Source organism: Oncorhynchus kisutch, linkage group LG24 (genome assembly GCF_002021735.2).
Source record: "Oncorhynchus kisutch isolate 150728-3 linkage group LG24, Okis_V2, whole genome shotgun sequence".
In the NCBI taxonomy this organism is placed as follows: domain Eukaryota; kingdom Metazoa; phylum Chordata; class Actinopteri; order Salmoniformes; family Salmonidae; genus Oncorhynchus; species Oncorhynchus kisutch.
The window spans coordinates 17,864,175-17,890,714 of NC_034197.2; the positions used below are offsets into that span (position 1 = coordinate 17,864,175).

Sequence of the window (26,540 nt, forward strand, 5' to 3'; positions counted from 1 at the left end):
GTCTTTAACACATTTCACTGTAATGATTAAAGATAGATGATAAAATGAAATCTTAGTCTGTCCACATATCTTCAATCATTATAGTGAAATGTGTTAAAAGGATCTTTGCAATTGACTAAGACCAATTCACCAACCCTGAATGACACGAGACATAATATAGCCATCTCCATCCCCTGACAGAAAACAGCTTGTGATTGGTACTATGATCTCAATAGGATCTTTACATGACTCTGAGCTATGAGGATTGCCATTCAAAGAGATATGGTTCATGCGTTTAGGGTATAACATATAGCTAACTATTGTTGATGACAGCGATCATCTGTAATATTAGCATCTGAGCTAATATTACATATAGAAATTAGTATAATAGAACAGTATAATGATGGTGACAAGGAAATGTACTGTAACAAAGGGATGTTTAATGATTTCTTTGGACAATGAAATGTACATGTCTGTAGTTGATGTATTACAAATAAACAAAATAATTAACATCCTGGTACTGCATCAGCTGCTTTCCCAGTTCTTCTAATTCTCTCTATTTTTTGACATTATGAGATAAAAAATACAAAACTGACTGTGGATCAGATCAGCACATTGGGAGCAGCCATGTGACAAAGGTGTTGACCATTTAGGGGGGGAGAGCCAGCTCTTCAAGGGGACAAGTAGTACTGAGATCCTGAAATTGCAGATGATCCATTTCTAAATTCCAAATCAATCCCTCACATAGGTGTATGCATAACATCACATTACCTTTGATCAGAGGTTATTTGCTTCGGTTAGACTGGGTGGAATTTCTTGCACCATAGTGCTTTATTTAACTAGGCAAGTCAGCTAAGAACAAATTCTTATTTACAATGACGGCCTCCAACCTGTCCTATAGTTTCAGATCTACAGAAGTGGCTTGGCTAGGGGCTTGATTTGGAATTCAGAGAATGAGTGGAACGTTAAGATTCATTTGCGAAAATGTACTTTCATGTTACGAGAAATGCAAAGCTGAAAGCTCATTTATATGCATGTTATAGTCCTGCGATAGTGGAAATAAGCCTGTTTCAGTGATGGTGAAATGTTTCTCTTGAAATGGCATTTATTTCCACACCATCTCAGTACTATGGTCAATCCTGTGCAGCACCATCAACTCTCCAAACCCAGAAAAATACCAATAACCATTGTAGCACAGGCCAAACAAATTCAAAACAGGTCACATGAAATGTCTCATACAAAATAAAATACTTAAAAATAATGTACCCTAGTCCCTGAATCTCATCAATGTGCATTTTTCTGTATAGAGGAATGAAAGGTCAAGCTGCCAGACACCAATATGACTACAATAATTCAGCTGGAGCATAGTCTGAAACATGTCAACAAAACAGGAATATTACTTGACAATGTATTTGCGTAAGTATCACCCATCTGTGCATTCAAAAGGGTTGAATCAAAGTATTGGTGTTTCAGACCTTTTGAATGCACAGATGGGTGATACTTACGCAAATACATGTCTTTATAATGTATGGTATGTATTCATTCTTTTGGATCATTATTCATTTCAGACAGTTTGAGTTAAGGCTTTGACCAATCAAGTGGTGGTTATTAATGGGGTATGATGACCAAAGTGCTGTTGGTTTGACTGTTGGTGTGTTAAGTGACTGAGTGCTCACCCTGAGAAAACTCAGCCCAGTCAGAAAACAACCCCTAGTCTAAGAATTAGACTGGAGGAAGCAGTATCGTGGATTGCATGACTAGGTACTCTCATTACATATCGTTTGGCTATTACCTATCGCTTCAGATCTGAAAAAAAAAACTGAACGTTTAAGAGGCTAGGGGTTGTTTTTTTTGACTGGACATCAGAATCATTTTTACGTTGCCATCTCAAATGTCCAATTTTACTTATACTAGTTGTCTCCCGAAACCACTTGCAGAGCTCTGGCCTATGCAGGTAAAAATAAATCAGTCTTTGTAATCAGGGAAGACAGGGAGCTTATAGTCGATTCCCCTTTCTGATTCAAATTGAAGCAATGCTGCTTGGGAGTCCCTGTAAAGGAGGTTGAGTGGGAAACTGGGAATGTAATAAATAGAGATACACATGGTCCCCTGCACCAAATAAGTAGCCAGAATAAACAGGGAAACAGAAGGGTGCTGACTTGATCTGGGGTAAACAGTTGGGAGTGGAAGGTGCAGTCAACAAGTTATTTTCAATGCATTTTACATTCCTACTGTAGCACACATCAAATGGCCATAGTAATCTCTCTTCTTCCCTAAAAGGGGCATATAAGACAAAACATGAGTCTGCACAGACGCTGACAGACAGCACAGTGTGTGTTTATGAGCGAGAGTTAATGATTGCATCATGTGCAAATATCATCATGACAGTACATGTACCTGTTCTATAAAAAAAATAACTTAGTACTTAACACTGGACCTTGTCTAACAAACAATCTGCTAAAGAACATTTCAAAAAAGACCCATCCTACTAATAGCCAGAGTGTGAGATAGATCTAATGCTACGGTCTTCCTCTGGTCTTCTGACTGTGTCATACCTCTGTACACGACAACCCCATCATCTCATATAGATTTGATTCCATTCACAGTAAAGCTTACCGTCCACAACCAATACAGTGGCAGCCTTATACAAAGTGAGAAGAGGAAGACTGTGTGCGTGGACTGTGAGTGAGTACACCTGTGTGTATCCTGAGTGTGGTGGTCCGTAGCTCGTAAACGAGAGAGCCCAGCCCAGCTCGCAGACTCAGAAGCAGTGAGGGGGTGAGAAGAGAGTAAACTTCTGGGATACCAAGATTCTTAAGCTCACAAGGAATAAGAATGTCCTTTTATCCAAGATTCTTCTTGATATATTTTAGGAGAAAACAATATTTAATATAATATTAATAACAATAGTACTAAATGTCTGTTCAGGTCTCTGTCTCCATGGCTGCCAGGAAGGGAAAAGTTTTGCATTGTTCTGCATTTTTTGCGATTCCTGTGCTCTCGTCCAATCGGACGCTGCGCTGCAATTAGGGGACCAACCTCTGCGCCTCTGGGTGTTTCTCTACTGTGTTTGAGGCTGTTCCTTCATGGGGAGCAAGGTGTGTGTGTGTTCACTAGTGTGTGTGTGTTTGTGGCTGTTCCTTAAATGTGGGGGGAGCAGGGTGCCAATGGTGGTCCGTTCTCAGAGGCGTGTCTGGGCCTCTGGGACGTAGATCTCAATGCTGTCTGAGCTTTCCGTGGCAGAGTTCTGTCGTACGGATGCCGCACGTTTGGCCGCCATCAGGCGTTTCCTGGCCTCCTGCCGCTGCTTGTCCACCGCCGAATCTATGCTCCGGTCCTTCCCAGGGCTCAGCTTGGGCTTGGATGTCTTCTTTGGCACAACGGGGGGTGCAGGCTTCTTCTCTTCCTAACGACGAGAGAGAGATTAAGATGAAGAGATGTTGCAAAGCAAACCCATTAAGAATATCTGTTAGGATGTAAACAGGATCTATTGAGGTGATATGTTGTGTGATTCCAATACCTTCTCCGGCAGCTGCCAGTTGTTGGCCTTGAGTTGCCAGAGCTCATCAAACTTGACACTGATGTCCTCTACAGAGAGCTGCAGGAGGTCCCAGAACCCTGCCAGGTCCTGAGCTGTGGGCTGAGGGTTGGCGTTCACATTCTAACCGACAGGAAGAAGAACAGCACAGGTTTAAAATGTGAAGGGCTGATTGGCTTGTCTAGACACAGTGACATTACATAACAGGAGAAATGTACAGCTGGTGTAGTGTGGCTAGATGGTACCTGTACTTTCCATAATTATTGTATGTGCTTATCATTTGCAAAAATATATATTTTGAGTACAAGGAAAATGGTATGGTATGTGGGCTCGGCACCAGTAGGTGTATGACACTTAAATAAATCATATAAAATGAATTATAACATTATTCACTTTCTGGAAGATTTAGCACCAATGAGTAATTTGTTACAGAGATGGGTGTGTTGCCTCATTGCCAGGGGGAGCTATTAAACTCAACCTCTGCATGCTGAGACTCAAAACAGCGTATTGAAATATACCAGATTAACAGGGATTTTGAAAGGGTTAGTGCCACTCACAAGGTTCTCGTCACAGAGTCCTCTGAATTGCTGGAACTTCTGGGCTATGAGGAGTTGGGCACTGCCCACTGCACTGCGGACCGTGCCCATCACTACACAGATAACAGCCAGTCAGCAATCACAACCTCAACAACATGCAGGTAGTTAAACATTATTCAAATGGGCACAGACACCAATATTTAGTGAATTCATCTAGTTTATGAGGATAAGGAAAAATGGTATGGTTATGTGACCTTCATTTGACATGAATACTGGTCCTCAGCTACCGTTTTCAATTCAGTGTGGAATTTACATTGCTGGGGACACGATCCTTTTTTAAAGGACCTTATACACTGTTAAACTTCAGTCTTAACATTTGCATAATAAAGTAGGTCTATACAGTCGTGGCCAAAAGTTTGGAGAATGACACAAATATGAATTTTCACAAAGTCTGCTGCCTCAGTTTGTATGATGGCAATTTGCATATACTCCAGAATGTTATGAAGAGTGATTAGATGAATTGCAATTAAATTGCAAAGTCCCTGTTTGCCATGCAAATGAACTGAATCCCCCAAAAACATTTATACTGCATTTCAGCCCTGCCACAAAAGGACCAGCTGACATGTCAGTGATTCTCTAGTTAACACAGGTGTGAGTTGACGAGGACAAGGCTGGAGATCACTCTGTTAAGCTGATTGAGTTCAAATAACAAACTGGAAGCTTGAAAAGGAGGGTGGTGCTTGGAATCATTGTTCTTCCTCTGTCAACCATGGTTGCCTGCAAGGAAACACGTGCCGTTATCAATTTCTTTGCACAAAAAGGCACGGATATTGCTGCCAGTAGGATAGCACCGAAATCAACCATTTATCGGATCATCAAGAACTTCAAGGAGAGCGGTTCAATTGTTGTGAAGAATGCTTTAGGACGCCCAAGAAAGTCCAGCAAGCGCCAGGACCGTCTCCTAAAATTGATTCAGCTGCGGGGTCGGGGCACCACCAGTACAGAGCTTGCTCAGGAACGGCAGCAGGCAGGTGTGAGTGCAGCTGCACGCACAGTGAGAAGACTTTTTGAGGATGGCCTGGTGTCAAGAAGGGCAGCAAAGAAGCCACTTCTCTCCAGGAAAAACATCAGGGACAGAATGATATTCTGCAAAAGGCACAGGGGACTGGACTGCTGAGGACTGGGGTAAAGTAATTTTCTCTGATGAATCCCCTTTCCGATTGTTTGGGGCATCCGGAAAAAAGCTTGTCCGGAGAAGACAAGGTGAGCGCTACCATCAGTCCTGTGTCATGCCAACAGTAAAGCGTCCTGAGACCATTCATGTGTGGGGTTGCTTCTCAGCCAAGGGAGTGGGCTCACTCACAATGTTGCCTAAGAACACAGCCATGAATAAAGAATGGTACCAACACATCCTCCGAGAGCAACTTCTCCCAACCATCCAGGAACAGTTTGGTGACGAACAATGCCTTTTCCAGCATGATGGAGCACCTTGCCATGAGGCAAAAGTGATAACTAAGTGGCTCGGGGAACAAAACATAAATATTTTTGGTACATGGTCAGGAAACTCCCCAGACATTGAGAACTTGTGGTCAAGCCTCAAGAGGTGTGTGGACAAACAAAAACCCACAAATTCTGACAAATTCCAAGCATTGATTATGCAAGAATGGCCTGCCATAAGTCAGGATGTGGCCCAGAAGTTAATTGACAGCGTGCCAGGGCGGATTGCAGAGATCTTGAAAAAGAAGGGTCAACACTGCAAATATTGACTCTGCATCAACTTCATGTAATTGTCAATAAAAGCCTTTGACACTTATGAAATGCTTGTAATTATACTTCAGTATTCCATAGTAACATCTGACAAAAATATCTAAAGACACTGAGGCAGCAAACTTTGTGAAAATTAATATGCGTCATTCTCAAAACTTTTGGCCACGACTGTACAGTACAGGTCCAGTGAGAAAATAGCTGATGAACAATCTGATGTGGGAGTCGATCGTGTTCATTACACAATCATTAAATACCCGCAATACAGGTGGAGGAATATTATCTGCCTGCCTGAGACAGATCATAGGAAGATCAAAGAGATTCAATTAATGTCTACAGTAGCTCTAGAAGACTGAAGGGAAGCTCCGATCCACTAGATAATGAGCAGCGTTAGCTGCTAACCATTAGCATGCCATGCCCTGGCATCTCCAATCGCTAACAGCAGACAGGAGCTGATAAGGACAGTCTGTTGTCTTAGGGTTTCAGAGACGAGGAGGACATATTTTCAATGCCTAATCCATGTTAGAGAACTGATAGATTCTCAAATTTTGTTTAGTCAAATACTACTATTGAACTGATTAGGTCTACTGTATACAGTGTGTATGATTGACTGTCTCTTACTCTCTGAAAGCCCCTGTATTCCTATCAGAGTGAGTCTAGTATGTGTCTTATACATTTAGCTAGTTAAGAGTATGGTGTACTGTGTGTCTCGTACCCTCCTCTGAGATGTCCTTGTCTTTGGTCTCCTGCTCCATCTGTTGACACCAGCCTTCCATGCGTGCCGTCTCAGCCTGTAGAAGTTTGAGAAACCAGTTGCCGTCCCGGAGGCAGGTGCTGGGTGCAGCTGCATCTCCCTGGGCACTGCCGTTTCCACCCACCAAGCTGGGGTCCGGAGGAGGCAGGAAGGAGGGATCCAAGGTCGGGTCCAGGCTCTCTGGGAGGGAGGCGGATGCTCTAGCCGGGAAAGAGGGATGTTTAGGGGGCTGCCGCACCACCGCGCACTCCTTACCGTTGGAAGCAGTGGTGTCGGGGTCTAGTGGCTGGCTGTTGCAGTGGACTGTACTGTTGTTTTCTGAGGTAGGGACATCTTGTTTAGAGTCTTGAGGCTCTGTCTCGGTCTCCTGTCTGGAGGCCATGCTGCTGGCCCGGCTGAGTCTGGACGGACACACACGGATTAGTATTGGTGCAGGTCGGAGATCATTTACTGTGGATGTAGAAAAGGTCCACCTTGGGGACTGACGACCAACACATCACTGCGGCACCTCTGACCGCACGGTGTTCCAGAGAATACAGGAGCACTGAGGGCTTGATTCTACTAGATCCGCACTAGCAGAAATTGGCATAGTGGTTGTTTTGCCGGTGTCTGAGGTGGAACTATATTTCTATGTAGCCTACACTTTCTGCTTCTGAACTTCTTACTGGGCATGGCGTCGTGACAATGATCACAAGAGCAGCTGCTCGCCAATTTGACAGCTCCAATGCAGTTACACCTCCGACAACACCAAAACATCAGCCATGCGGGTGCCGGCTATCGCCTGTTAATGCTTGATGTCATTGAATCTAGGTCTCAGTCACACACGCACACAATTTAACAGGCTGTTCCTCTGTATTAGAGGTCGACCGATTAATCGGAATGGCCGATTAATTAGGGCCGATTTCAAGTTTTCATAACAATCGGAAATCGGTATTTTTGGGCGCCGATTTGCCGTTTTATTTTTACACATTTATTTAACTAGGCAAGTCAGTTAACACATTCTTATTTTCAATGACGGCTTAGGAACAGTGGGTTAACTGCCTTGTTCAGGGGCAGAACAACATATTTTCACCTTGTCAGATCCAATCTTGCAACCTTAACTAGTCCAACGCAATAACGACCTGCCTCTCTCTCGTTGCACTCCACAAGGAGTTACGCGAATACAGTAAGCCAAGGTAAGTTGCTAGCTAGCATTAAACGTATCTTATAAAAAACAATCATAATCACATGGTTGATGATATTACTAGATATTATCTACCGTGTTCTGCGTTGCATATAATCTGACTGAACATACAAGTATCTGACTGAACGGTGGTAGGCAGAAGCAGGCGCGTAAACATTCATTCAAACAGCACTTTTGTGCGTTTTGCCAGCAGCTCTTCATTGTGCGTCAAGCATTGCGCTGTTTAGGACTTCAAGCCTATCAACTCCCGAGATGAGGCTCGTGTAACCGAAGTGAAATGGCTAGCTAGTTAGCGCCGCTAATTGTCGATGTGTTCCTGGTTCGAGCCCAGGGAGGAGCGAGGAGAGGGACGGAAGCTATACTGTTACACTGGCAATACTAAAGTGCCTATAAGAACATCCAATAGTCAAAGGTTAATGAAATACAAATGGTATAGAGGGAAATAGTCCTATAATTCCTATAATAACCACAACCTAAAACTTCTTACTTGGGAATATTGAAGACTCATGTTAAAAGGAACCACCAGCTTTCATATGTTCTTATGTTCTGAGCAAGGAACTTAAACGTTAGCTTTCTTACATGGCACATATTTTACATGGAACATATTGCACTTACTTTCTTCTCCAACACTTTGTTTTTGCATTATTTAAACCAAATTAAACGTGTTTCATTATTTACTTGAGGCTAAATTGATTTTATTGATGTATTATATTAAGTTAAAATAAGTGTTCATTCAGTATTGTTGTAATTGTCATTATTACAAATAAATAAAAATAAATAAATAAATAAAAATCGTCCGATTAATCGGCATTGGCTTTTATGGTCCTCCAATAATCGGTATCGGCGTTGAAAAATCCTATTCGGTCGACCTCTACTCTGTATCCCAAATAAATAGACCAAGGACAGTTATGAAGCCAATACCTAGGTCAGACTTCCTCTCCCAATGACAGGCATACACAGTAAGCCATCATTATGAAGGGGAGTTTGACTGACGGGTATAGGACATGAGGGGCACCAGGTAGCCTAGTGGTTAGAGCGTTTGGCCAGTTGGGCCGAAAGGTTGCTGGATCGAATCCCCGAGCTGACAAGGTAAAAATCTGTTGTTCTGCCCCTGAACAAGGCAGTTGGCCTACCGGGGAACAGTGGGTTGTCATTGTAAATATTAATTTATTCTTTACTGACTTGCCTAGTTAAATAAACTCAATAAAAATGAGAGGAGCTGAAAGCAAATTGCCCGTCTCTTTGCCTTTCCAGTCAACGCAGAAAAGGCAAGACGTGCGAGAGAGAGCACGTGAGAAAATGAAGATGACTATTACACAAGTGGCTCTGAACAGCAGATTGAGATAATAGCTAAACAGCAACAACCTTGTGGTGATAAAAGGATTTGACTTACGGCCTGCCGTTCTCCACCTGCACTCCAATAGACTGGAACTTGGTCGAGGGAGGCGGTTGATCCTCTCTCTGGATTGGCTGAACGCAATCCACCTACAAGTCAACCACTACAATGAATGAGTCATTCTACACACCCTTTGTGTAGCAGCACATTACAGTAAGTCAGACATTCAACCCGAACACCCCGGTCTTGCCAATTTAGAAAATTGATTCCTGGGCTCACCTGGATGCCGATAGACGAGAGCTTCCTTTTGGTGGGAACAGGCTCTGGTAGGGTCAGGGACTGGTCTGGGGTGAGGCTGGGGCCTGGGTTTAGGGTATCATTCTGGGGCTGGATCTGGGGCGAAGACTGGGTGGTGGTGGAGGAGGGTGGTGGGTGGGAGTCCCTCGGGGCAGGGACAGGGGCAGCGACAGGGGATGGGGGCTTTGAGCCCTTGGCCAGGCTGCCTGTACGCAGGCTGCAGAGGCTGTCGGAAGAGTTGCTGCTGCGTCCTGATTGGCTGTTGGCCTCGCCACAGTGGTCCTGTTGGTCCAGGTATGTGTCCTGGGCCGACTCAGTGCTGCTCTGCACCGTCACAGAGATGTAGGGCGTGGAGGTAGTGCGCGGAGGGACCGGCGGGGGAGCCTTCTTACAGGAGCTGTTTACACACGTCGGCAGTGCTGGGAAGAGAAGGGACAGAAGGACCATTCTGTGAAACCTGAACCAGGACAAAGCAGGAAATTCCAGTAGCGCCAACTGAGCCACCACACCAGCTAAATGGAGCTGAAAAAGAAAAGACATCCTGAGTAGAGGATTATCGCTGAAATCAAACCACTGCAAAAGGAGCAGCACGCTCAAAAGTTTAAAAAACAAAACATTCCCAATTTTCCTAAACATATTTTCCTATGCCTAACACACACACACACCTCCATGTTTCCTGTCATCCTGCGGTTTCAGTTCCATTGACGTCAGTCTATACCTATGGGAGTCCCTTACCTGCCTAGTTACCAAATAATGTTAATTCTCATGGGACTATAGAAACCGACACGTGCGCAACTATAGGAAAAAACAGACGGGGTTGGCTTACATGAAAACCATATTTTTTTCTCAAAATGTTTTTTGAAAAGAAATACATATGAACAATGAGCATTTAGGGCTGGGCGGTAAACTGTATTTTACTACACTGAACAAAAAGTAGAACGCAACATGTAACAATTTCTAAGATTTTACTGAAAAATCAGTCAATTGAAATAAATTCAGTTGGCCCTAAATATATGGATTTCACATTACTGTGCAGGAGCGCAGCCATAGATGGGTCTTTGAGGGCATAGGCCCATCCACTTGGGAGCCAAGCCCACCCACTGGGGAGCCAGGCCCATCCACTTGGGAGCAAAGCCCACCCACTGGGGAGCCAGGCCCAGCCAATCAGAATGAGTTTTTCCCCACAAAAGGCCTTTATTACAGACATACTTCTTAGCACCCCACCCCACCCTCCCCTTTCTGATGATCCCACAGGTGAAGAAGGTGGATGTGGAGGTCCTGGGATGACATGGTTACACGTGGTCTGCTGTTGTGAAGCCAGTTGGACAAACGGCCAAATTCTCTAAAATGACATTGGAGGTGGCTTTTGGTACTGAATTGAACATTTGATTATCTGGAAACAGTGCTGGTTGGTATTCCTACAGTCAGCATGCCAATTGCACACTCCCTCAAAGACCTGAGACATCTCTGGCATCGTGTTGCGTGACAAACCTGCACATTTTAGAGTGGCCTTTTGTTGTCCCCAGCAAAAGGTGCACCTGTGTAATGATCATGCTGTTAAAAAATCATAATAAAATGTTCACCAACAGCTATTTAAACAGCTGTTTGAGTGGGATCTGATTAAATCGTCAAGGCCGATTAAATAGGGCCGATTTCAAGTTTTCATAATCGGTATTTTTGGATTACATTGCAATCCACGAGGAAACTGCGTGGCAGGCTGACCACCTGTTACACGAGTGCAGCAAGGAGCCAAGGTAAGTTGCTAGCTAGCATTAAACGTATCTTATAAAAAAGCAATCTTCACATAATCACTAGTTAACTACACATGGTTTATGATATTACTAGGTTAACTAGCTTGTCCTGCATTACATATAATCAATGCGGTGGCTGTTAATTTATCATCGAATCACAGCCTACGTCAACTTCGCCAGACGGGTGATGATTTAACAAAAGCACATTACTGAAAAAAAGCACAATCTTTCCACAAATGTACCTAACCATAAACATCAATGCCTTTCTTAAAATCAATACACAGAAGTATATTTTTTTTAAACCTGCATATTTAGTTAAGAAATTCATGTTAGCAGGCAATATTAACTTCTTATGGCTGGGGGCAGTATTGAGTAGTTGGATGAATACGGTGCCCAGAGTAAACTGCCTGCTACTCAGTCCCAGTTGCTAATATATGCATATGATTAGTATATTTGGATAGAAAACACTGACGTTTCTAAAACTGTTTGAATGATGTCTGTGTATAACAGAACTCATATGGCAGACAAAAACCAGAGAAAAAAATCCTACCTGGAAGTGGGAAATCTGAGGTTAGTCGTTTTTCAACTCATTCCCTTATTGAAGATATCCCACTATTGGTCATGTTGCACTTCCTACGACTTCCACTAGATGTCAACAGTCTTTAGATCCTTGTTTGATGATTCTACTGTGAAGTGGGCTTTTCTACAGACAAAGGAATTCTCCGGTTGGAACATTATTGAAGATTTATGTTTGATTTATGTTAAAAACATCCTAAAGATTGATTCTATACTTCGTTTGACATGTTTCTACGGACTGTAGCGGAACTTTTTGACATTTCATCTGCTCCTAGTGAACACGCTTCTTGATTTTGGATTTGTTTACCAAATGCGCTAACAAAACAAACATTTATTGTGGAACTGGGATTCTGCATTCTGATGAATATCATCAAAGATAAGTGAATATTTATAATGTCATTTCTGACTTCTGTTGACTGCACAATATGGAGGATATCTTTTTGGCTTGTTTGGGCTCTGAGCGCCGTACTCAGATTATTGCATGGTATGCTTTTTCCATAAAGCTTTTTTGAAATCTGACACAGCTGGGCTGAGATCCCGCTAACGGGATCGATATGACAATAACCAGTGAAAGTGCAGGACGCCAAATTCAAAACAACAGGAAATGCCATAATTAAAATTCCTCAAACATACAAGTATTTCACACCATTTTAAAGATACACTTCTTGTTAATCCCACCACAGTGTCAGATTTCAAATAGGCTTTACGGCGAAAGCACCACAAACGCTTATGTTAGGTCAGAGCCAAGTCACAGAAAAACACAGCCATGTTTCCAGCCAAAGAGTGGAGTCACAAAAATCATTAATAGAGAGAGAATTTATCACTAACCTTTGATCTTCATCAGATGACACTCATAGGACTTCATGTTACACAATACATGTGTTTTGTTCGATAAAGTTCATATTTATATAAAATAATCTCAGTATACATTGGCGCGTTACGTTCACTAGTTCCAAAAACATCCGGTGATTTTGCAGAGAGCCACATCAATTTACAGAAATACTCATCATAAATGCTGATGAAGATACAAGTGTTATACATGGAACTTTAGATACACTTCACCTTAACTAGGAAAATTGTGTCACTTCTCTCGCGTTCAGTGCAAGCAGAGTCAGGGTATATGCAACAGTTTGGGCCGCCTGGCTCGTTGTGAACTAATTTGCCAAATTTTTACATAATTATGACATAACAGGTTGTGCAATGTAACAGCAATATTTAGACTTAGGGATGCCACCCGTTCGATAAAATACGGAACGTTTCCGTATTTCACTGAAAGAATAAAATTTTATTTTCTAAATTAGTTTCCGGATTTGACCATATTAACGACCAAAGGCTCGTATTTCTGTGTTTATTATATTATAATTAAGTCTATGATTTGATATTTGATAGGGCAGACTGAGCGGTGGTAGGCAGCAGCAGGCTCATAAGCATTCATTCAAACAGTACTTTCCTGCGTTTGCCAGCAGCTCTTAGCAATGCTTGATCACAATGCTGTTTTTGACTTCAAGCCTATCAACTCCTGAGATTAGGCTGGCAATACTAAAGTGCCTATTAGAACAGCCAATAGTCAAAGGTATATGAAATACAAATGGTATAGAGACGTGTCATAATTCCTAAAATAACTACAAACAAGAACATCTTAACTGGGAATATTGAACCACCAGCTTTCATATGTTCTGAGCAAGGAAATTAAACGTTAGCTTTTTAACATGGCACATATTGCACTTGAACTTTTTTCTCCAACACTGTGTTTCACATTATTTAAACCAAATTGAGCATATTTCATTATTTATTTGAGACTAAATAGATTTATGTATTATATTAAGTTAAAATAAGTGTTCATTGTTCATTCAGTATTGTGTTAATTGTCAATATTACAAATAAATATACATTTGAAGTCAGAAGTTTACATACACCTTGGCCAAATACATTTAAACTTAGTTTCACAATTCCTGACATTTAATCTGAGTAAAAACTCCCTGTCTTAGGTCAGTTAGGATCACCACTTTATTTTAAGAATGTGAAATGTCAGAATAATAGTAGAGATAATTATTTAATTCAGATTTGATTTCTTTCATCACATTCCTAGTGGGTCAGAAGTTTACATCCACTCAATTAGTATTTGGTAGCATTGTCTTAAAATTGTTTAACTTGGGTCAAACGCGTCGGGTAGCCGAATTGTGGCCCATTCCTCCTGACAGAGCTGGTGTTCCAGAGTCAGGTTTGTAGGCCTCCTTGCTCACACACGCTTTTTCAGTTCTGCCCACAAATTATCTATAGGATTGATGTCAGGACTTTTCAATACCTTGACTTTGTTGTCCTGGAGCAGTGGCTTCTTCCTTGCTGAGCGGCCTTTCGGGTTATGTCGATATAGGACTCGTTTTACTGTGGATATAGATACTTTTGTACCTGTTTCGTGCAACATCTTCACACGGTTCTTTGCTGTTGTTCTGGGATTTATTTGCACTTTTGCACCAAAGTACATTCATCTCTATGAGACAGAACGCGTCTCCTTCCTGAGCGGTATGACAGATGCATGGTCCCATGTTGTTATACTTGCGTACTATTGTTTGTACAGATGAACGTGATACCTTCAGGCGTTTGGAAATTGGATGAACCAGACTTGTGGAAGTCTACAATTTATTTTCAGAGGTCTTGTCAGATTTCCTTTGATGTTAAGCAAAGAGTTACTGAGTTTGAAGGTAGGCCTTGAAATACATCCACAGGTACACCTCCAATTGTGTCAAATGATGTCAATTAGCCTATCAGAATCTTCTAAAGCCATGACATTTTTCTGTAATTATCCAAGCTGTTTAAAAGAAGTCAACTTAGTGTATGTAAACTTCTGACCCACTGGAATTGTGATACAGTGAATTCTAAGTGAAATAATCTGTAAACAATTTTTGGAAAAATGACTTGTGTCATGCACAAAGTAGATGTCCTAACCAACTTGTAAAAACTACAGTTTGTTAACAAGTAATGTATGGAGTGGTTGAAAAACAAGTTAATGTAAACTTCCGACTTCCAACTGTATAAAAAAAGAAAAAAAGAAGATGAATCGTTATCGGCTTTTGTTTGGTCCTGCAATAAATCGCTATCGGTGTTGAAAAATCGTAATCGGTTGACCTCTAGTCCAGTTACCACATTCACCAAGTCATATGGGCTCCAAGTCTACTCCCACACATGACTACACATACACAGTCACAGGCTGAATGAAAACAAAGTTGGTAGCACTATTACCGGTAACTCTAGGGAATAACCTACATACTTGACTACTACAAGGGCTCCCGAGTGGTACAGTGGTCTAAGGCACTGCATCTCAGTGCTAGAGGTATCACTACAGACCCAGGTTCGATTTCAGGCTGTATCACAACCAGTCGTGATTGGGAGTGCCATAGGGAGGCGCACAATTGGCCCAGTGTTGTCCGGATTAGGGTTTGGCCGGGGTACTGAACTGACTTGCCTAGTTAAATAAAGGTAAAATAAATAAATAAACAAGTGCAGGGTAATTACATGGGTTTGCCTTGGCCTGTTTCACAGTCGATTCACTGTTACAAAGGGAAACGCCTGTCCCATATAGGCTAATGTTGGTGTGACCAAACTTCCTTCAATATCCTTTGTTTAAATCAACAGGGTAGTGTAGACATGAGATCTGTCATCAACAAACGCCAGCCTGCTCCATTTAATCCCTCATTAAAATGTCACCAATGCACACAAACAGGGCTGTGGAATCCAGTGGCCACAGAGAGAAACGCTGTCTCACACATTGCTGTAATAGCAGCAACAGCCTCGGCTCTGGGCCCAGCGCCAGCCGAGGACAAAGGGACATTTACTCCCTGAGAACGAGACACATTCCTCAAATGCCCAGCATAGACCCACAAGACTAAACGGGTGAATTAATGTAACGTGTTCCGTGTTGTCACGTTCTAAGTACCACAAGCCTCTTGATACCCATGTCTATGAGGCTAGTGTGGACCATACACAGTACAATGTCCAGACTGACAGAGAGCCTACACCCTCAAACAAATGGAATATTACTTTTTTCCTATGACATCAGTAACACTAATGACAGAAATAAGCACTCACTAAAGCTGTAGTACAACATATTACTGATGACAGAAATGCTCTCTGTCCAGTCCTGCTGTGATTTGTACAACACTTGCCCTGCCCTCTTCTACTCCATGATCATGGGCTGTCCGCCCAGAGGTGATTATGGGGTAGATAAACTAAGCTGCCTTGAACCTCTGCTCCTGTGGGGGCAGTGCCAACCAGCTAAGCTGCTACTCAACCACTGGTTCCACAGATAATGCCAGCCCTAAGTATCTGATACTAGTAGGGAAAAACATGTACCCTGTTCACCTCCAAAAACACGGAGCACTTGGATATCTGATATCATGAGTAGCGAATGCGTCGGCGAATCACTCCTTTACTTTGCATTCAAGGCTAAACCTGTCTTGCCCAAGCTACTGTATGTTCATACACAAGGCATGAGTTGATTACAGAACTGGAATTTGATCTGATGGGGAGCGGTCTATCATGCACTGATCAAAGGGAAAGGTGTTAGGAGAGTAGGCAAAAGGCTGTTTCTCTGTGGGGCTCATGGGGTTTCTCCTGCTCGGAAAGCACTTAACATCCATAACAGCACTGTCAACATGTTGGTGATCATCACAAGTTGGTGATTTTAGTGAACCGAAATTGGATTGCTTGTTAAAAGCACTGCAGTTAAGGCTCCAGGAAATACTCTCTCTACCAGCACGTGTGAGAGACGTATCTGATATCCAGTAACGGACCGGCAGACAGTTAAAATAAGACCAGATAAATGACACTGACATGACCCAGTCATTTCGCCCTCTGTACTCATCGTAGATTTAAAATCTGTTCTGTTCTCTGTAGGCCTGACCCCATTTAGTCGACCGATCGATTGTTTGGTCGATAGGCTTTTGGTCGACCAAGATTTCTTTAGTCGAGCAGTAGCAAGACACCATAAGACAACTGTCTGATTCACGCCTGTCTGAGTGGACTAATCCATTGTGGAGGCCGTGGGAATGGCACAGTCCATCACTCTAAGACGTGCTACTGAAATTCTATAATGTAAGAACAATGGTGCAACATTAATAAAAATGTACTTTCTTCCTCATTGGATAGTGGTCGCTATCCGCAGTTCTGAAACACATCAGTGCGGTGTTGAATTGGCGCCTTTCCCTAGACCATGTTGCTATGTGCATAATAGAAAGTTAATCAGCATAATGGTGTTGAGAACAATGCGGCGGAGGCAGCAGCAGAATGAGAGGAAAAAACAGCCCTTGCCTTGTCTAAGAAAAGTGAGAGGAAACCAACTTAATTAGGTCTCTCGTATTATATATTATTAATTTACTGTTGTTTACACTGTTCCAAATTGTCAGAAAAATCATAACCCCTCTTTTTTCTTGATCTCATTATCATCATAATAATAAGTAATGTCTTTATCAGTAGTAGGCTTCGTATAGCAGCCGTGTATAACCACCATTGAGCTGTAGGCCCAATTTTAGTTTTAAAATAAAGCGTATCTTGAATAATTAGCGAAAACAATAAAACCATTCCATTTTGGAAATTGCATTCACCAATGAATGTGACTGTTTTTAGTCTTTGCTGTAATAAAGGCTTAATAAAACATTACAACACTCTCTGGTACACTTATTTAGTGTTGTTTACATTATTCCAAACAGTCATATTTTGCTATTGTAATCTAACAGCACCTGTTTGGCAGACATAATGTACATGCAGCGCTTGCTACTTTACCTTTTTCTCGATCTCCAGTATTTTCCGCAACTAGTCAAATTTATTCCACACATCTGACATCCCCTTTACCTCCTGAGCAACCAGTAAACATTCCCATTTCGAGTTTGCCATGTCCTCTGCATCCATTTAGCTGTTATTGTGTTCAGAGTTTGTTATAGCCAATTTATTGACGTGATTATGCTATAGGGCAGGCCCTATTGGTCACGTGCATGCGGTGCATACGTGTCACGTAAAGAGAGCAAGGGTTGAGGGAATAGGGAATGTTTTTCCTAAACAAATTAGGGATTTCGATAACAAAACTTTTTGGGTCAGAAATGGCTGTAATTATATTGCAGCTTCAGCAACACGGACAGCGTGATAAACATGTTCTGTGGTGGTCGCTGCAGCAGGGAGGAGAGAGACAACGGGTGCAAGTCAGTGTCACTCTGTCATTTTTTTTAAACACTGCGCAATAAGTCTAAGCCAGTCTGGCACAATCAAATCAATTGCAATCCGACTGCCTCTAACCATTTGTGTCTTAATTATTCCATCAAACAGTGTGCTTAACTTCTTGGTGACAGGGGGCAGTATTGAGTAGCTTAGATGAATAAGGTGCCCAGAGTAAATTGCCTACTACTATGTCCCAGATTCTAATATTTGCATATTATTAGTAGTATTGGATAAGTTTCTAAAACAGTTTGAATGATGTCTGTGTGTATTTCATTTAAGTGATTGCCTATCCAATATGCTGTGTCTATGGGGCCAGATTGCACTTCCCAAGGCTTCCAGCAGATGTCAGTCTTTAGAAAGTTGTTTGAGGCTCTATTGTGGAAGGGGACTTGGCTGTGGCCAATCAGTTATTTACTGCGCGGTCACGCCGTGCCTTCTTTTTCCTCTGTAATGAATATTCTATCTGACACAGTGGTTGCATTAAGAACAAGTTTATCTTTAATTCTATGTAAAACATGTATCTTACATCAAAGTTGATGAGTTATTTCTGTTATTTGATGTGGCTCTCTGCAATTTCTCCGGAAGTTTTGGAGGCATTTCTGAACATGGCGCCAAAAATATGAACTTGATCGAACAAAACCTACATGTATTGTGTAACATTGAGTCCTGGGAGTGTGGTCTGATGAAGATCGTCAAAGGTTAGTGATTAATTGATCTATATTTCTGCTTTTTGTGACACCTCTTTGGTTGGAAAATGGCCGAATGCTTTGTGTGACTAGTTGCTGACCTAACATAATGATATGTTCGGCTTTCGCCGAAAAGCCTTTTTGAAATCGAACACTGTGGTGGGATTAACGAGAAGTCTATCTTTAAAATGGTGTAAAATACTTCTATGGTTGAGGAATTTGAATTATGAGATTTGTTGTTTTAAATTTGGCGCCCTGCACTTTCACTGGCTGTTGGCGAGGTGGGACGCATAGCATGTCTATATGGAAAAATACACATTGAACATTTATACCAATAGATTAGTCGAAAGAACTAAGGACGACTGACTCCTAGTCAACCAATAATTATTGTCGGGGACAGCCCTAGTTCTCTGCTCTCTTAGGGTGTCAAGTGTCTGGAGATTGCTGTGGGATTTTGACGGTTTAATTACTGTTGGGCTTATTTTTGTGCACTCCTCCTGCCAATTGAGATGTGTGTTAATTACTCAAACTAGCCTCAGCTGGGAGAGATGAGACAGTGCTGATTTAGTTGTTTTCCCAACCTTGAGGGAACACAGTTCTAAATGCTGCAGATAGAAAAAGCAGCATGTATGTTCTCTCTGAACATTCTACAACATGTCTGCCATTGCAACCCATTGAATGGAACCTTGGTGGTCTGGTGACTCCAGAGCTGATTCCTGCATTCCTTCCTGTCTGCAACACTAAACATCCATGCCCCCACTGTGTGTTGGACTAGTGCTGCCTGGGAAACCTTTAATTGGTGCTCCTGTGAGTGTTCCCAATCTGCACAAGGCACGGCCGGAGGTTGGATTAGCCCCAGATTAACGGCATTATAGTGACAGGGGGACATGCAGACTGGCTGTCTGCTGGAGAACTAGGCTGGTTGCCCAAACCCAGAGGGGACGGAAAGGGCTGATGAGAGAAAACGGCAGACAAGCTGGACAGGGACGTAGGATTGGGCGACCCTCTTTTTAGAGCAGTGTGTGTAGTGACCAGCTACACAAGCAGTACACCGTCCCACTTCCTCAGACTGAGCCTTTGAGATTGAATTATGACACCATGGATGCAGGAAATCCTCCTTGTGACCCAATTCTGACAGATTGGTCACTTCAATTGGACAGGGATTCAGACAAACCTAATAGGAGAGGCTTGCAGACTCCCTGGCCGGGATTGCATCATTGTGCTACTTTGAGTCATTTCTCTAGCACAACCCACCAATGAGTAATTTTACTACTCTACCCATGGGTTGATCTGAAATGTACCATATTTCAGGCAACAAAAGTGACTCCTCACACCACCCACTGACTCACCAATGAGTATGTCTGTAGTCCGGGTGGGTGTATAGCTAGAGCATGCAACTCAATGTCTGTGTATTAGTGTTATCTGAAGCCTATGAATGAATGGCCATCTGATCCCAGCCCTATAACAACTTTCAGGCTAAAACTTTGAGTCAAGGATTCTACGCTGGTCCCCGGTACACAGAGCACTGATCAAATCCCCTCTGAAAAGGCCCTAACTGCAAAGCACTTCAGTGAGCACGGTGCCAGAAGCTGCTCAATTATTGATTGTATATGCAGTACTCTCTAATCAGACTATTAAAGGACTTTGGCTATAAGGCAATAAAAAGGCAAGCGACAGGGGATTGCTACTGAAATAGTTATTGGCCTTCAACTGACTTCTAAGCCAGATAAACTCCTACGAACATCAGTTGACCGGAGTGATAAATTCATAAGTATGTTTGGAAATAAAGTATAGTCAGCAATCCATACTTGTTTAATTTCTGTTTAGTTCACAAATCGTCAGCTAGCCATTTTCTTTTTGATCATAGCAGTAAAACCAAACAAATTAATGCATTATTAAAGCATTTGGCAAGGAGGTAGCCTTACTACTTAACTTACCACACGCACACCTTTTAATGTGCAACTAAGACTAAGCAGAATACACAATAACACAAGAATGTCAAACAAGCTTTTTAGCTAACTTGGCTGGATGATCTAGCAACGGGATCTAACGTTAGCTGGATCATATGGTCAATGTCATGGTGGGAAAATGTATGACATGGAACTAGTCATGTAATTTTACCAGTCTCACTTCAAACTCACCAAAATAGGAATCTAGTTAACTGGTTTGCTAATTTGATCATTCAACCAGTGGTTGTCAGCGTTGATAGTTAACGTTAGCTAGTTACCCGCTCTATCACGATGGCGTGCTGGCAGCTAGCTGGTTAACAATACGGTTGCTTTCGCAGGCATCGGTAACATTAGCTAGCTACACGAGCTAAAGAACAATACAAATGCATTGCTGCTAGTTAGACAATATTCGCCACAAACTGTCACATGTTAATAATAACAGCTCAAATATTAGCGTGACAAATGACTGCCAGTTACGTTAGCAGTGGAATGAAACAAGCATCTGTACGACTCGTGCGATGTAGCTGCCTAGCTACCATTACTAGCAAGCTGGCTAGCTACGTGGTTACCAGAATCAGGGCGATTCATCCACGTTAACCAGCAAGGTAACGTTAGTTTTAAGCCTACCTAGCTATCTAACGACGTTTAATACCAATCGGTTCAAAACTCTGTGCATGCAGGAGTACGTTATAAAATACTGATTCTTACTTTGATAAAGGTGAGTCAATAAATCCGTATTTTCTGTTCATTCATTCATAGTTGTTTTAATAGTGAGAGAGGCATACGCTACCGTAGCATTTGATTGTTCACAACGTACTTTCCTTAAAGAAGGGAATCGAATAGGACACGCCCTTGAAGATAGGGCTTGGAGTCCACTTTTTAAGACAAACACACTACAACACCATTGGATGTCGATGGTCATCAATCTTAGCGTAGACGAACAGGATTGGTTCAGTAAGTGCGTCAAGTTTTTCCAACGTTTTGGTATACGACAGATGATTTCTAAACGCCCATTAGATAATATCTCAGTCTATTTTTGTGGGTACGTTTTTTTCCCCGCCCTGGTAGCGTAGGTTCCCACCTCTAAATGTACATTTTTATCATTTTTTCGCACCCCCTCCCATGGACCCCAATCATAAAAAAAAAAAAAATATTTTACCTTTATTTAACCAGGCAAGTCAGTTAAGAACACATTCTTATTTTCAATGACGGCCTAGTGGGTTAACTGCCTGTTCAGGGGCAGAACGACAGATTTGTACCTTGTCAGCCCCGGGGTTTGAACTTTCAACCTTTCGGTTACTAGTCCAACGCTCTAACCACTAGGCTACCCTGTCGCTACTTTAACAAAAAAAAAAAAAGATTTTTCACATCTTGTCTTATCATCAGGTGAATGAAAAACTGCCCTGCATTCATAACCGATTGGGAAGATGTTATATTTACCACATATGACTGGGAAAAATCGACTTGAAAGTCCCTATGCACACACACTGGACTCTACCCACACATTCACAGTCACCCAAACACACGTACACAATACGTCCATACACTCATGCATACTGACGCCAAACACACAAACGCTGCTACTGACTATTATCGATCATGTTGCCTACTCACTTTACCCCGGCCCTGCTATATGTAGACAGCTACCTCAATTACTAGTACTCCCAGTATATAGCCATATTATTTTCTACACTTTATTGTTATTCGTTATTCTTTGTGTATTTATTCCTTTATTCCTTCCTTTATTCCTTATTCCTCACTATTTCTATGTTTATTTTTTGTATGTTTATTTTTTATCTTTATCCTTGACATTGCTTTGTTGGGGGGGAAAACCCCAAGTAAGCATTTCACTCTTATTTACGGAAATGGTATTTGCAACTGGTAATTACTAGTGGAAAACTCAACTCATCTATAATCCCTGAGCTCTGACTTCTCCCACATGCTGACCTCTGATGTCACCTACTAAGGAAATTACCTCAACAACAGCATTTTAAGCAGTTAAACGTAACAAAACATTATTTATTAAAAGCAATCTATATATTAATATGTTTTTTTATTACTATAATTTGTTTACAGGCAGAATATCTGTACTTTTAGTTTATGGTTGAAGCAGATTGTTGGCCATTGGCCAATCAGGGTTTCTCAATGAGTTCAAAGCATGTGAATAAATGCATGCATTCAACTGATATTTACAACTTCACAACTGATAATTGCCACCTTCACACTTGGTTATGAATGCAGCAATATCCAGGGCAGTCAGGCTGCATTTAGGCTGCACAACTCTGATCTTTTCCCCACTAATTGGTCTTTTGAATAATCACATCAGATATTTTGGCTGCCTGTGTAAAAATATCAGAATTTGTCTGCCTGTGCAGCCATAGACAGGTAGACCAATTCTGATCTTTATTTTCACTAATTGGTCTTTTGACCAATCGTCTCTGTGAAAAAGATGTGACTGGTCAAAAGACCAACTAGTGGAAAAAAGATCAGAATTGGGCTGGCTGTGTGAATGCAGCCTCAGTGTTGCATTCCATTTAGGTAAGACAACCACATTTCACACAGTCATTGCAAGTAAAACTTTCCTCAATAAATCAGTCAAATCAGTGCTTGTAAGAAAAGACAAATGTGTCAAGAGTGCAAGATACAGTATGTTTGATGGAACATGTTACTTCGATTGGCTGAAAACTATGAGTCAAATTATACACTATGGTCTAATGTTCAGATTGACACTTTAGAATTTTCATATTGGGCTATAGCTAAGTCTGTACCCCAAAAATTTAATGGAAACAGCAATAGTCTCTAACATGTCAATTATGGGGTGCCCTGCCCTTGTAAAGGCCTTGCTTCACCATCTGTTTCAAATACCCAAGATGATTCAGCAAGAGAGCACAAAGCAGGCCTAGCTAGACCGACTTCACTGTCCCTGCTCTAAGCCCACTACAGTCTGCCCTGAGGCAAAGTTCATCTGGGCAAGCATCGCTGTTGTGCTGCAAAGAGACTGCATTCACATGGCACATTGATTTCCATGCTGCTCAGACTCTACCCCGATAAACTTTTCACCCCCTGTAAGCTCTGTCTGAGTGCCCTTTTCATAGGCCTTGATGTGGTAACAGACATCAAAGGCCCTGAGCTGAGCCACAGAAATACATCAGATTCAGGAATGTAAACAGAAATTGTTTGGAGGAAACAATTGCAATGAAAAGTAGACCTTGATGTGTTTTTATTCATACTCAACACATGATTGTCGTGCTTTGGGCTTCATGTTTTTGAGGGATCAAAACATGTTTTGATCTGTTCTTATGTTCACAGGCTCCAGCAGTCGACAGACCCCTATCTGAGACCATCCACAGCTACAATGGATGAATTGCTTCATGTCATGTAAGTAATTCCTCTAAAACTTTGAAATGGCTTGATATGGAGTGATTATCTGATAAGGATGGCTAGAGAGGTGAAATGTTGTGCTCATGCATGGAAGACAGCAGCAGCGCCAGTGCGTGTGTAGTGTGTACTATATGTGTGTGTGACCCAGGTCATCAAACCCACCATGATCACCAGACATCATATCTCCCCTGCTCACTGTTGTGTAATGGGTATGGATGAGTTAGTTGGCACCAGTTCAGTCTTGCCCCCGTCTACTTCCACCACTGTGCTGGTAGGCCATTTAGTGCCACCAGCCAGAGACCGAATCTGTCTCACCCTGTTTGTGTGTAAGTGCACTGTAACTCACTGAGTACATACACTTTACAACGGAAGAAGTACAGTCCCTCACACCCTTCATATTAATTTCCCTTCTGCTGGATTTGAAAATGTACATCAATGCATGTGGGAATCTTACATAATAGTCCTTATCTTGCAGATACTCAATTATTAATTAATTGAGCCCAGGGCCCATCCCCCTCCTACGCCCAGGGCCCAGCCCACCTCTTTCCTGAGCCCAGGGCCCAGCCCCCCCCCCCCTTCATCCTATAAGCATTACAGTACACTCACTGGGGCTGGAGGTGTAGGTGCAGCCGGTGGTGGTGGGTGGAGGTGAATCAGAGTCCACTGAGGCGGTGTCCTCATCTTGGGAGCAGCCGGCCTGGATGGCCCGCAGGTAGCTGTGGCTGCGGGAGCGAAAGCACGTCGGTGTGGGCAGGTTCAGAGCCTCCACTGCCTGGGACTCCCCCTCGCAGTACAGCGAGCGCCCGCAGCCCTGCCCACACACCTGAAAGGACACGTGCAGGTTGACACGTTGGGGGCGGGGACTTAGGTGACAGCTAGCCCGCCACCGCCTCTGAGGCGAAAGCAGTGCAAGTCTCGGGTGGCAGGGCATGCTTCTGGAGTAAGGTAGTGGTGTATGGTGAGAGTGTGGAAAGGATCCTGTTTCCCTCAGCTCACAAGAGCCCAATCAAAAGGACTGTTAGATTTACCAAAGAATCTCATGCACTGAGGAAAATAGGTACAGGAGTTATCATGCACAGTTCAAATTGTACTTAATGAAACGGATTGATTAAAAGTAAGCTACTTCAATAACCATGTTGAAGATATCTCATTATATCAATATTCTGTTTGAGCTTTGTGTTCACTGATACAATACAGTTTGTACACAGATTCTATCTGTGAAATACCACATAGAATGTTTAATCAGTGATGACAAGCCAGTGGTGTCTGATATCCCTTTCCTCATCCCTGGAGCTAATGCAATCACTGTGACTGAGGCATCAACAGCCTCCCACTACAAGCTGTCCACTCTCTCCACATCATAGTCGTAGTGGTTGTGGTGGTGTCTGATTTCCCTTTCCTCATCCCTGGAGCTAATGCAATCACTGTGACTGAGGCATCAACAGCCTCCCACTACAAGCTGTCCACTCTCTCCACATCATAGTCGTAGTGGTTGTGGCGGTGTCTGATTTTGCTCAGCTCAGCGACTCTATTGATCTACAGGACTTGTTTATTGGTGTAGCACATTTACAGGCTCTGGTGTTGACAACATGACACTTTACCACAACAGCAGATTCACCAGCAGAAATATATCATAATACAACTGTATAGGATGGACAGGAAGTAGGTATTGTAGAGAGACCGGCCAGCTGAGTCAACTTCACCTGTCCACCCTGCGATAAGGGCTCGTTTCACTGTTCAAACAGTGCCAGAGTAGAGGAGGAGGAACAATGATAGCCTATTACACCCAGTCTTCTATACCAGGCTGCTGTGATGTTCAAGGTTTTAATGATGTTGGTAGCAGGTGGAGTCTCTGCTTGTTCGTCCTGCTTTTCATTGCAATGTGAGGAGGATGCTGGTGCCAGAGTTGGCTCATGGTCATCATTGTATCCCCCAAGAAAGAAAGGAGATGTAACAGGGATGCTCAGTATTCAAAATACATTTTAAAACTTCATTCAAATCAAATCAAATGATGAAACTTCACACCATTTCATGATATTTACAAATAAGAGCTTTTTCCTTGGTTGCTGCTTATCTGTTATTTGATCCATTAGAATCTTGCAATACTTTTAGCCATGGTTTTGGAATGATTATTACCATCTTGAAACCATCTTTACAGTCTATATTTTTAGCACGCAAGCTGACCATGCTGTCAACATCCTATTAATTTCTGGTTGTTGTTTCAGGCTTGAGGCTTGTCCACACTGAAGGTCTTTGCACTGACTGAGGGCATTCCTTATGAATAATTCATTTTATTCAGTAGTACCTACATCTGTCACACTTCTGTTGTATTTGTTGTATGGGGGTATTATTCCCACACAAACTGATAGGCCTGTTTTAGACCCTGATGAAGAGTGTCCTGAGTAATAGAGAGAGTGGACTTACATACCTGCCCACTGCTCATCATGCCCCTGCCCAGGGTAGAGTAGCTCTGGTGGAAGTCTTTGCCATCATTCCAATGCCGCATGGCTATCGGGGGCTCTCCTGGGCTCACCAAGCAGTCCAGGTTGTCCAGGCTCCGATTGGTGGAGAGCTCTCTCAGGGAGGGGAGACAGCTACAGGGA

The 26,540-nt window shown here is 42.4% G+C and overlaps 1 protein-coding gene across 1 annotated transcript in view; it reads right to left on the reverse strand.

The window, feature by feature from the left end:
• Positions 1-397: 397 nt before the first annotated feature.
• The window catches only part of LOC109869743 (disks large-associated protein 4-like), a 29,134-nt gene continuing 2,991 nt past the window's right edge, over positions 398-26,540 (reverse strand). The window contains exons 3-10 of the mRNA XM_020460004.2: positions 26,366-26,531; positions 24,544-24,760; positions 9,370-9,806; positions 9,148-9,239; positions 6,533-6,972; positions 4,075-4,166; positions 3,500-3,640; positions 398-3,385 (exon numbers count right to left, since the gene is read on the reverse strand). Coding sequence (XP_020315593.1) covers positions 3,161-3,385; positions 3,500-3,640; positions 4,075-4,166; positions 6,533-6,972; positions 9,148-9,239; positions 9,370-9,806; positions 24,544-24,760; positions 26,366-26,531 — 1,810 coding nt within the window. The 3' untranslated portion in view covers positions 398-3,160. The remainder of the gene's footprint in view (positions 3,386-3,499; positions 3,641-4,074; positions 4,167-6,532; positions 6,973-9,147; positions 9,240-9,369; positions 9,807-24,543; positions 24,761-26,365; positions 26,532-26,540) is intronic.